Source organism: Paramisgurnus dabryanus, chromosome 2 (assembly GCF_030506205.2).
Source record: "Paramisgurnus dabryanus chromosome 2, PD_genome_1.1, whole genome shotgun sequence".
In the NCBI taxonomy this organism is placed as follows: domain Eukaryota; kingdom Metazoa; phylum Chordata; class Actinopteri; order Cypriniformes; family Cobitidae; genus Paramisgurnus; species Paramisgurnus dabryanus.
In genome coordinates, this window is record NC_133338.1 from 53,219,454 (window position 1) to 53,232,653 (window position 13,200).

General features: G+C 36.2%; 1 protein-coding gene across 1 annotated transcript in view; it reads right to left on the minus strand.

The window, feature by feature from the left end:
• The window catches only part of acsf3 (acyl-CoA synthetase family member 3), a 69,290-nt gene that overhangs the window by 16,324 nt on the left and 39,766 nt on the right, over window positions 1-13,200 (minus strand). Inside the window, exons 8-9 of the mRNA XM_065261707.2 lie at window positions 4,652-4,786; window positions 4,476-4,587 (exon numbers count right to left, since the gene is read on the minus strand). Coding sequence (XP_065117779.1) covers window positions 4,476-4,587; window positions 4,652-4,786 — 247 coding nt within the window. The remainder of the gene's footprint in view (window positions 1-4,475; window positions 4,588-4,651; window positions 4,787-13,200) is intronic.

The window sequence follows — 13,200 nt, forward strand, 5'->3', positions numbered from 1 at the left end:
AAAATGTAAGTGACATTTAAAGGTGCATTGTGTAACTTTTAGAAAAATCTCTTGACAGAAATGCAAATAATCTACATAACTATATTATCAAGACCTTACTTATTGAACGGAATTGTTTACAATACAGTTTTTATCTCCATACACCGCATGTTCCCTTACATGGAAGTAGCCGTTGTCTTTCTACAGTAGCCCTAAATGGACAAATGTATTTAAAGAGCGGGTTTCCTCCCTACGTTGTCTTAGACGACGACATGTTGCAACATGTTTGTCCTGTGGTGGCTACCATATGTGATTTAAAATTGAGGGGTGAGCTGTTGGTTGCAATTCACAATCTTACCACTAGTTGCCACTAAAATTTACACAAACCACCTTTAACCCATTATGTGCTGTTGGGGAAGTTTTCATCCATTATGGGGCGCTTTTGAGTCTTAATTTGGCCACAACTTTCTCTGTGTTTCAGCAAATGAAATGATCGTTGGTGACAAATCTTATATTGACACATATTTTAGGAAAATGCTTTGAATTTTTTAAAAACTCAACAATAAACCGTGGGCAAATTCACTAGCCTTTTATGTTGTTCTGGATGAAAACATCCATTAAATTAAACCGCTATAAAAATGTATCAGATACATATTTTTTTCACATTTTTTGCATAAATCTGTTAATCAACCTCATTCATGATCAAAACTACTAAATGTTTACAAAAATTCCAGGATTTTAACTTGTTAATTGCTAAGTTTATAAATGATAATTTATTTTTTACAGTCTTGGGCATGTCAAAGATTAGTAAAAATATTGGCTTTGATGCATAGTTAGTTTTTGTGCAGCATCAGATTTTATTTTTTTCTCCCTTTTTATTGTTTGTGGCCGTTTTTGCCCCATTGACTTCCATTGTAACGAAATATTTTGATTGGAAAGCCATGACAAAATATAATCATGCATTCTTAAGTGTTGTTGGTTTTCCTGTTGCAAAGAGGTGAAATTTGTAATTTTTACTGTTGATCACCATGTTGGCACCATTAACCCTTTAGATTGGTCCGTGCAAAAACAAAAAAGGTAGCTTAATTTCTGTCTTGTACATTGAATATAACAACATAACAGTGTTTGTTTTATGCAGATTTATGAAAAAAAATGAAAATAATTTGATACATTTATATAGTAGTTTAATTTAGTGGATGTTTTCATCTCGAACAACACGAAAGGGTAGTAAATTTGAACAATAAACAAGGGTTAAAGAAAAACAAGAGAATGAGACGTCCTTCATGTTGCCTCCACCTTTTCCAAGCTTTTCTTGTCCCTAAATAAACTTCATTCATGGGTGTGTCTGCATGTATGTTTTGTTATTATTATATACATGCTCTCCCTCAGGGAGTCTGACGTGACATGGCCTCTGACTCAACACCCTACACACGCGCTGACGCAAGCCCTGGACTTCCAAACACACGGATACACATCACAGGAATATACTCGCATCGAAGGTGCTGGTGCATTTCAGTAACATTTCATCACCTGCCTCAGTCGGCGATGGACAAGTTTTTCATCCTGCTGTAACAAGTTATCTCGCAATGTCAGCCTTTTGACAAATCAGGTAGTAATGCTGGGTGGTTTTATCAGTAAAGCATCATGTTATGCTGATATGTGTATGAAGAATAAATATAAGAAGGTGTATGCCAAATTTCCAATCTGGGTTTTATGCACATGCTGGAAATCAAGGGTTTTTATAATATATCCTTGATCACACATGTACCTTTTGGCAGACGCTTTAATACAAAACAACTTACAATAACTGCAGTTGTTTTGTACTAAAGCATCTGCCAAAAGGTCATGGCTTCAGGTATATCTTCAATGCAGTTAAGATATACATAAAGCCATGACCTTTTGCTCTGCTAAAGGCTGGTTATACTTGAAACATCCACATAAGCATGTGGGGTCATGTGCTAAAAATGACAATATCGCTGAATGGGCAATGAAGGCGTGATTTCTTGTGGCAGTGCACATGTAATTTTTTGTAACTAGTACTATGTGCGCTAATGCATCCGAAAATGAACAGGTTCAAGAAAAGTCAAGCTAAGACGACGCATCTGTACAAGCATCTCTATGATCAATGCATGCAGAACAATGCATGCATACTTTATATGTCAAGTTTAATAGTAAAAAAAAAGATTAGCGACACTTCGTAAAAAACAACTCGTGTATTTGCGACGCTTCTTAAAAAATCAACTTGTGTACTTGTGACACTTTGTAAAGAATAAACTCTGAATACTCGTTTATTTGCGACACTTCGTAAAAAAAAAAAACTCGTGTATTTGCGACGCTTCGTAAATAAACAACTTGTGTATTTGTGATGCCTCGTAAAAAACAACTTGTGTACTTGTGACACTTTGTAAAGAATCAACTCTGAATATTCGCTTATTTGCGACACTTCGTAAAAAACAACTCATGTATTTGCGACGCTTCGAAAAAACTACTTGTGTATTTGTGACGCTTCGTAAATAAAACAACTTGTGTATTTGTGATGCCTCGTAAAAAACAACTTGTGTATTTGCTACGGTTCGTAAAAAATCAACTTGTGACGCTTAGTAAAGAATCAACTCTGAATACTCGTTTACTTGCGACACTTCGTAAAAAACAACTCGTGTATTTGCAACACTTCGTAAAAAAAAAAACTTGTGTATTTGCGATGCTTCGTAACAACAACTTGTGTATTTGTGACGCTTCGTAAATAAAACAACTTGTGTACTTGTGACGCTTTGTAAAGAATCAACTCTGAATACTCGTTAATTTGAGACACTTCGTAAAAAACAACTTGTCTATTTGTGACGCTTCGTAAATAAAACAACTTCTGAATTTGTGATGCTTCGTAAAAAATCAACTTGTGTACTTGTGACGCTTTGTAAAGAATCAACTCTGAATACTTGTTACTTCGTAAAAAACAACTCGTGTATTTGCGACGATTTGTAAAAAACCACTTGTGTATTTGTGACGCTTCGTAAATAAAACAACTTGTGTATTTGTGATGCCTCGTAAAAATCAACTTGTGTACTTGTGACGCTTTGTAAAGAATCAACTCTGAATACTTGTGTATTTGAGACACTTCGTAAAAAAACAACTCGTGTATTTGCGATGCTTCGTAAAAAATACTTGTTTATTTGTGATGCTTCGTAAATAAAACAACTTGTGTATTTGTGATGCCTTGTAAAAACAACTTGTGAACTTGTGACGCTTTGTAAAGAATCAACTCTGAATACTTGTGTATTTGAGACACTTCGTTAAAAAACAACTCGTGTATTTGCGATGCTTCGTAAAAAAATACTCGTGTATTTGCGACGATTTGTAAAAAACCACTTGTGTATTTGTGACGCTTCGTAAATAAAACAACTTGTGTATTTGTGATGCCTTGTAAAAACAACTTGTGAACTTGTGACGCTTTGTAAAGAATCAACTCTGAATACTTGTGTATTTGAGACACTTCGTTAAAAAACAACTCGTGTATTTGCGATGCTTCGTAAAAAAATACTCGTGTATTTGCGACGATTTGTAAAAAACCACTTGTGTATTTGTGACGCTTCGTAAATAAAACAACTTGTGTATTTGTGATGCCTTGTAAAAACAACTTGTGAACTTGTGACGCTTTGTAAAGAATCAACTCTGAATACTTGTGTATTTGAGACACTTCGTTAAAAAACAACTCGTGTATTTGCGATGCTTCGTAAAAAAATACTTGTGTATTTGTGACACTTCGTAAATAAAACAACTTGTGTATTTGTGATGCCTCGTAAAAAACAACTTGTGTATTTGCGACGCTATGTAAAGAATCAACTCTGAATACTCATTTATTGCGACGCTTCGTAAATAATCGACTCGGAAAGCTTATTTACTTGCGACGCTTCTTAAAGAATCGACTCTTATTTGCGACACTTCGTAAAGAATCAACTTGGAAAAACTAGTTTTTTTATGTCGCTTCGGAAAAAAACATTTTCATTTATATAGGATTTAAAAACTGTTGCTTTTTGTTTTGTACCCATTGTTTGATGAAGAATGAAACCAAAAGTTTAAGGTTTTTGCTGAATATAAATGTAAATGAAATGAAAACTTTAGTAAAGAACGATTTAAAAGATTGTTGTTCAATTCAATATTTATGTATATATTGTTATTTTATATTTCATGTAACCCTATGGCCAAAGTATGGCAACCATGTTCTTCGGCATATTGCCATTTGGATTACCATTGTTTAACTAAAAATATTGATTGTATTTTGACTATAATATCAAGTTCCTGTATTAAGACAAATGAAAATTTGTGGTAAGTATGGTTTTACTACAAATCCCATAGTAAAACATTGGTCAATATGGCCCAAAAGGGATGAGCGTTGTTGTACGAGTACATGACTGGATTACCCCGAGCCCCAAAAAGCCAATATTGATTGGTCACTTTAAGTGTCTTTCTGCTGACGTTTTGTAAAAACTACGAGTTACCTGGCCCAGATCTTCAGGTCCGACAGGGTCATCGTCTTTCCCTTCTTCACCTGTACCACCGCTGTGACCTTCTGACCCCAGGTAGCATCTGGAGCTCCAATCACAGCCACATCTAAAGAGAAAAAGATTAAGATTTTCCCATTTTTGTAAAAAGATTTTGTTTTGTTAATGTGTACCTGTGATATCAGGGTGAGCTAACAGATGTCTCTCCACATCCAGTGCACTGATTTTATATCCTCCGCTCTTGATTATATCCACTGATGTTCGACCCATGATCCAGTACACACCGTCTCTGTAGACTGCAGTGTCACCTGTAAGAACAGCCCAAATGTTTTCAGTTCAGTTTCAGGCCTGGTCCCATCCAAATGTCCTGTTTGAATAAAACACATCAAACATTACCTAAAATCGGCACTGAAAAGTTCACATGGGGTTGAAGCAAATGGTTACGTGGTCCATATCTTGTCTCTTCGAGTATGAATTAACCAGTAAGTGTTCTCATAAGTGTTTATCTCGGCTGATCTCTAATAATAGGCTGTAGTCAGCTTTAGATCTTCTGCTCACATTAAAACCCAACAGCACAGAGCAGCTCAGCTGGAGACGCTTTAATTACCATCCAAAAAAAGCAAAGACTAGTACAGACATCAGCATCCACGGATCAAACCAGGTGCAGACACATCATTGAGTTTCATTGAGGAAAGCAAAGCCAATCAGAATCAGAATCTACTGGATGTGCAAAATCATTGCAGTTTAATATCAAGGGAAACATGATATACAATGAGAAAATAAAACAAAGACAAATTAATATCTATTCTTGTCATTTGTTACCGATAACAGCTGTTTTAATATATGCAGGATTTTAATGTATGGATACATACAAATTAATCTCTATCTATTGTTATTTATGATCCGCCAGAAGTGTACGGTGGTGTTGTTGATAGACAGTGTCCTTTGTCTGTATTTTATTATTTTTGCATTGTTTGGGTTGCTTATGATGTTTCTGAGAAAAAAGCTTTCTTTAGTGGGTGTGTAGCAGAGATGGGTAGTCATGCGTAACATTTACTTGAGTACAATAAAGTTTCTTCATTTCTTCATATTTATTCATTATGAAATGTGACGTTTATTCCAGGATTGAGTCTTCTAAGTTGATTCTTTACAAATCTATTCTTCCAAATAAATTCCCTTCGAAGCTCGCAAATAAAGAAGTCTTACGAGTCGATTCTTTACGAAGCGTCGCACATAAACTAGTCTTTTGAGTTGATTCTTTCAAAGCGTCGCAAATAAACTAGTCTTTCGAGTTGATTCTTTATGAAGTGTCGCAAAAAAACGAGTCATCTGAGTCAGTTCTTTACGAAGCGTCACAAATAAATTAGTCTTTCGAGTCAATCTTTACAAAAGGTCACAAATAAACCAGTCTTCAGAGTTGATTCTTTACAAAGCATTACAAATAAATGAGTCTTCCGAGGCGATTCTTTACGAAGCGTCACAAATAAACAAGTCTTCCGAGTCGATTCTTTATGAAGCTTCGCAAATAAAGGAGTTTTCAGAGTTGATTCTTTTTACGAAGCTTTGCAAATAAACGAGTCTTCGGGTAGATTCTTCACGAAGCATCACTAATAAACAAGTCTTCCAAGTCGATTATTTACAAAGTGTCGCAAATAAATGAGTATTCCGAATTGAATCTTTACAAAGCATAACAAATAAATAAGTCTTCCGAGGCAATTCTTTACGAAGTGTCACAAATAAATGAGCCTTCCGAGTGTATTCTTTACGAAGCATCGGAAATAAACGTCTCTCCCAGATCGATTCTTTACGAAGCGTCACAAAAAAAAAAGAGTCTTCCGAGTGGATTCTTTACAAAGTTTTGCAAAAAAACAAGTTTTCAAAGTCCATTCTTTACGAAGTGTTGCAAATAAACGAGTCTTCCGAGACAATTCTTTATGAAGCGTCGCAAATAAATGAGTTTTACGAAGCTTTGCAAATAAGCGAGTCTTCCGTGTCGATTATTTACGAAGTGTCGCAAATAAACGAGTATTCCGAGTTGATTCTTTACAAAGCTTTGCAAAAAACTAGCCAGTTTTTTACGACTATCCAAATAAAGCATTGCAAATAAACAAGTCTTCTGAATCGATGCTTTACAAAGCCTTGAAAATAAACGAGTCTTCGAGTTTAAAAAAATTGTATTTTTCACACAATTTACTTCTGTATAGTGCTGTTTTCATTGTCCTCAAAACGGACTGATGTCTTCCCTGTTCTATGAAGTCCCTCCTTCAGAAATATGTATCAAGTTCTGATTGTTTAGTTTGTTTAGTGTGTTGTGATTCGATAGCAGATTAGCTTGTCGTTAACTTAGCTAGCGAATGACGTACTCCTGTGGGCGGAGTTTAGTCAAAAAAACTGTTCTACTGATGTCATTAAAGCAGGAAGTAAAGGGCTGTAGTTCAAATCGGCAGTTTGCTGTAGACTTTAAAAGACGAATTCTGTTAAAGAAAATATATCGCATGGCACTGAACTTTGAGCTTTATCATTTTACAGGTATTATTTATGCTATTATAGCAACATTACACACTAACTAAGGTTTAAAAAATGTGATCAGAAAGAACGTGACCTTTAAGCAATAGGCAAGACCTATAGAATCGAACACATCAGTGTACATGTACAAGTCAAGTGATCTATGCTTTGCAAGACTGAACTATACTTCATGGTTAAGAGAACAGGATTGACTTTACCCGTTACGATTAGAGGACGATCTGAGAGTCAAACCGGTTTGTAAATACCACTGTCTTCTTAAAAAACTGATTTTGTAAATGTATAATGTAGCCATTGAGTGTTGGACTCATCTGTGGCAGGAGCACGAAACAGACGAGTAATGACTCATAGCAGGTGAGTGTGAAGGAGAGGAAAGAAAGCGAATTGGTCAGAGGTGTTGGAAGTCCAGCGTGGATGGTTATTGAGTGCCGAGTCCCAGCTGTGGCTACAAGAAGTTGAGAAACGAGAGCGTGTGTACAGGTTAAGAACTGTGTGTAATGGGTTATAGTGCATCCGTGTGTAAGGGTTAAAATGATGGAGGCAGGGGCAACTGGACACACATCAGCAGGCCGTGACTGGTTGGAGGCGAGAGACTGTTGATGGGTGACACTGGAATCACGTTTTTCATCCACACCATCAATCTATACATCAGCGTGACGCTTTCTGAAGCAAGCATGGCGTTGCACATAGATTTGAACAAACCTTAAAGTAAAAACATGGCCAAACTTTTATTTTTTCCAGTTCTGCTTTGGTTCCAACATTTTTAATGTACATACAAAACAACCACCTATCCCTCTTATACTAAAAAGCATTAAAAAAAATTACTTTCCCCATCACTTTCTTTCTTTGCCGTTCGCTCCCCCATCTCTATCTCTCCTTCTCCATCGAGAAGCGAGGCATCAATAGTGGGCCCATCTGTTCCCATACATCAGCCTCTTCATTTCAGTTTATTAGCTGGTATAAATCATAAATATTTCATTATACATCACGGGCGGCTGTCGCAGGGACGGTGCAATTTATCAGCGCTGCCCTCTCTTGCCGCCCGGCACCGGAGCAATAAGCTTTCCAGTCTATTAAACAAGATTGATACAGTGTGTAAATTTAGATATTGGGAATTTCTTCACAGACCACTGCACAGCAGTGATAGGCTGGGGTGAGGAGGGAGGGTGGAGAGAGGTGAAGGAGAAGTGGGTTGGTGAAAAGACATTGGGGGAGAGAGAGAGAGAGGCCAAGGAATTAGGAAGATGCAGAAAAATGCCTGGGTGTTAACAGCAATAAGAATGTATTTACACTCGCCCGGTCCCTCTTTAAAATAAACCCACCCGCAAAACACAGGGCGTAATTTGGTCACGGCGCTGTGGTTCCCTTCTCATGGAAATGAAGTGGAGAGTGTGTTTGACATGGAGACAGATAAGCAGGGTGAGGGACAGCTCGGCATTTACGGATGTTTTTGTCCTCTTTAAAAATCCATAATGCCCCTGGGGAGAACTCAGAGGTCGCAGGAAATATTAAACCTTCATGTCAGCGGGCAGCGTTTCGGACAAGAAGAAAAAGAAGATTGATGTCAATGTGTGGATTTAAACTACTAGTCAAGTCGGATCTGTGCCAATAAACAGCCTGGGTAGTGTTACGACCTTACACATTTCTGTAGCCACTTTGTACATAAAATCTGAAAGTGATTTTGGGGATACCACATTGAATATTTCCATTATTAACAGCAATAAATTATTAAATGGTTAACAAGCGTGAGCAACGGAGAACTATTACAAACTTTATTGTCTTAAAATCTAATTTAAATAAGGAGGGTAGCACGTTCTACAACTGGTAACTAACAAATGATAATTAATATGCACATACAGTAATAAAACCCGAACCCTAAGCATGTTATTAAACTGTTTAAATCATCTGGATTAAGTTGAATTAATGAACAGAAAGCGATGTCTCTGTGCATCTCAGAACTATTGTGATAACTAGCTGTTCATGACTGCTCATTTAAGTTAACTAGTAAAAAATAAGTAGTTGTGAACAGCTGGTCCAGTCAACTAGTATAAACAAGCAGTTGAAAAATGTTCAGTTAACAAGCAAAAACAAGCAGTCATGAACAGCTAGTCAAGGTACCTACTACAAAAGGGATAAACAGCTAGTTCAGTTAACTAGTAAAACAAGCAATTGTGAACTGCTAGTCCAGTTAAATCGTAAAAATAAGCAGTTGTGAACAGCTAGTCAAGTTAACTAGTAAAAAAGAGCAGTCGTAAACAGATAGTCAAAGGAAATAGTAAAAATGAGCAGTTGTCCAGTTAAATGGTACAAATTAGCAGTTGTGTATACAGCTAGTTTTGTCACCAAGTATAAACTAGAGTTGTAAACAGCTAGTCCAGATAGTTCGTAAAAATTAGCAGTCATTAACAGCTAGTTAAGATAACCACTGTAGTAAAAACAAGCAGTTGTGAACTTCTAGTCCACTTAAATCGTAAAAATGAGCAGTTGTGAACAGCTAGTCAAGTTAACTAGTAAAAACAAGCAGTTGTGAACTGCTAGTCCACTTAAATCGTAAAAATGAGCAGTTGTGAACAGCTTGTCAAGTTAACTAGTAAAAAACTTGCAGTCATGAACAGCTAGTCCAGTTAACTAGTAAAAAAAGAGCAGTCGTAAACAGCTAGTCCAAAGAAATAGTAAAAATTAGCAGTTTTTCAGTTAAATAGTAAAAATTTGCAGTCATTAACAGCTAGTTAAGTTAACTAATAAAAACATGCAGTTGTGAACTGCTAGTCCACTTAAATCGTAAAAATGAGCAGTTGTGAACAGCTTGTCAAGTTAACTAGTAAAAAACTTGCAGTCATGAACAGCTAGTCCAGTTAACTAGTAAAAAAAGAGCAGTCGTAACCAGCTAGTCCAAAGAAATAGTAAAAATTAGCAGTTTTTCAGTTAAATAGTAAAAATTTGCAGTCATTAACAGCTAGTTAAGTTAACTAATAAAAACATGCAGTTGTGAACTGCTAGTACAGTTAAATTGTAAAAATAAGCAGTTGTGAACAGCTAGTGTAGTCAACTAGCACAAAGAAGCAGTGGTTAATGGTTAGTTCAGTTAACAAGCAAACTTGCAGTCATGAACAGCTAGTCCAGTTAACTAGTAAAAACTGAGCAGTCGTAAACAGCTAGTCCAAGGAAATAGTAAAAATGAGCAGTTTTCCAGTTAAATAGTAAAATTAGCAGTCATGAACAGCTAGTTAAGTAGTAAAAACATGCAGTTGTAAACAGCTATTCCAGTTAAATCGTAAAAATAAGCAGTTTTGAACAGCTAGTTAAGTTAAATAGTAAAAACAAGTAGATGTGAAGTGCTAATCCACTTAAATCGTCAAAATAAGCAGTTGTGAACAGCTCGTCAAGTTAACTAGTAAAAACAAGCTAGTCTTGACACCTAGTATAAACATGAGTTGTAAACAGCTAGTTGAGTTCAATCGTAAAAATAAGCAACCATGAACAGCTAGTTAAATAAACTAGTAAAAACAAGCAGTTGTGAAGTGCTAGTCTAGTTAAATAGTAAAAATTTGCAGTTGTAAACATTTATCCCTGTTAACTAGTATAAACAAGTTGACAAGGCCTAGTATGAGATGCAGCCAGAGCTTAGTTGCATTAAAGACCTCCGACTACTCCGGTCACAGCCAACTGGCTTTCCTAATTAAAATGATAAGAAGGTTTATTGCAGAAGTTTCTCTTAAGCAAGCCTTTGTGAGATATTTAAGAGGAAACAGCCATGCTGCATAGTAAACAAAGAGCAACACATGATGCAACAGAGAGTAAGAGTAACAGGAAATGCATTTGAAGCATACGGTAGTTTTCCACATATGATGTCATCACAAAGCCGGTTCTAATTATTGGTTAATAAAGAGCATTGTCTTTCAAGTTTATTTTAGACCAGTGGTTCTCAACCAGGAGACCGAAGTCTTTGGTAATGTAAACTTCATAAAATTATTTTAAATAAGTTATATTAAAATAAACAAACTTTAAAATGCTGAAAACATTTAAATCATTTTTACATATCTTCAATTTTAGAGGACAAAATGTTTCTTTCTTGCATCCACATAAACAATCCACCCAAACACACACACAAACCTGACATCTCCCGGCACTTATAAAACATAAACAATCTGTAAACAGATAAAACACACACACACACACACACACACACACGCACTCACACACACACATGCTTGCATGAGCGTCTGAAGCGGAGCTGACAGCTCTAGAAAGGGCAGTGTGAAAGAGGCCATGTTCCCCGTCCAGCACGCTTACACATCAGTGAACAAACACAGCGCTCTGACAAACCGTGAGATTCACCTCAACACACACGTATGTGTGTGAATGACTCTATATTCACTGACAGACATGAAAACAAAACATCCTCACAAACACACTGTGCTTTTCTATATACTTAAGGGAAATATAAGAGCAAAACTTTAATATCTGAAAAAGTCACAAAAAGTTTATGGGAAACATTAAGCCAAAAAGCATGGATACAGATGTGCTATTTTTAGGGTATCATGAATAAAAACGCACTAATTCTAATCACGCACACAGCTAGTATGCCAGTTGGGGTGTCGCCAAAGTCTTATATAGGAGTGTATACTTTGATTGATTTAATTTGTGTAATATAATGCAACGAGAGGGGGCAGAACTGTTTTATGTTAATATCTCTGATTGCTCAGCTTGACTGAAATCCACCATGATACTACATTTACATGTATCATTCAAATACATAATTAAAAGCTTTCAAAAAAATTATTATTATATCAAATGTGATTACGCTGTACTAGGGAAATCCTGATTCTAATTCAGGGTTCCCACACCTTAGTTAACTTCAAATTCAATGATCTTTCAAGGACTTTCCAGGTCCAATACCCTTAAATTCAAGGACTAAATGTGAGGACATATTTCAAGTGTGAGCAAGGTTACATTGTGTTACCTTTAAAGATACATTGTTACAGTTCCCTTTCGAGGGAACTTGCGCTGCGTCACTGCGGTGACACTTTGGGGACGCCTCCAGGTGTAAGTGCGTCTGAATGTGTATATCAAATTCAACCAATGGTGAGGCTTAATGACAAAGACAGGGGGACGTGGGAGCCAGGAAGTATATCGGTATATGAAATATTGCCAAAGACGGCGTTACAGGGACGCATGAAGTATAGCAAGGGAGACGCAGCGTCTCGTTCCCTTCTCAGTGAACAACAGTTACATACGTAACCCGAGACGTTTTCATGTGTCAAACACAACTATGCAAAAAAGCATTTTAGTATGAATCAACATTTGCATACAGAAGATATAAACATTTAAAGCTAACAGTTTAGCATGTGTGCTTAAAAGGCTAGAAATTGTATGATATTATCCTACACTACACAGGGAATAATATGGATTTTTTTTCCAGAAAACTTCTTGCATAAAATAGATTCAAGCACTTTTAATGACCTGTATCTATGTATGTATATTTTAGAAAACTTCCCAGGGCCTTAATTTTTTTCCCCAGATTCACAAACTTTCAAGGATTTCAAGGACCCGTGGGAACCCTGTAATTCCATGTAATGTTTATTGGTTCTTGTGAGTCTCGTGACTAGTCATCATATGTGTTGTGATAAAACACACAGTCACGATACACACAAGTCTTACATACCGACATGAAGCCAGTGTTAAGGATGTGCAACTAATCGTTTTTGATTTTCAATTCCGATTTTTGATTCAATCGATTACAAAAACAAGATAATACATGTTAAATGATTATTGTGCCTCATTCCGTTTTTGTAATTTCGTCTTGTATTATAAATCCAGAGTGCCATAATCTCCACCACGGCGCCTCTCTCTCATGCGCTCGCTCACTGTCTCTCTCACATCTTTCTAAAGTCAATGAGTGAGTCAATACACAGATTTAAATCAATAATTCGCAGTCATTCTCATCAATACATTATAAAGAGTCAAATTACACTTTGTAAAACAAAATGCAGAGATTCAAACACATTTAATGAAACCAAAAGTCATGCAAATTACTCAGCTCTAGTATTAAAGATAAAAAACAAATATAACCAGTTAAAGCTTAATCACACAAAGGACAATAAAAATACTCCAATAAAAATCCACAATAAAATCCTTTAAATATAATGGGTTTGCACATTTAAAACGCAAAACTGTAGAGCCTTAGGTTCATTATTTG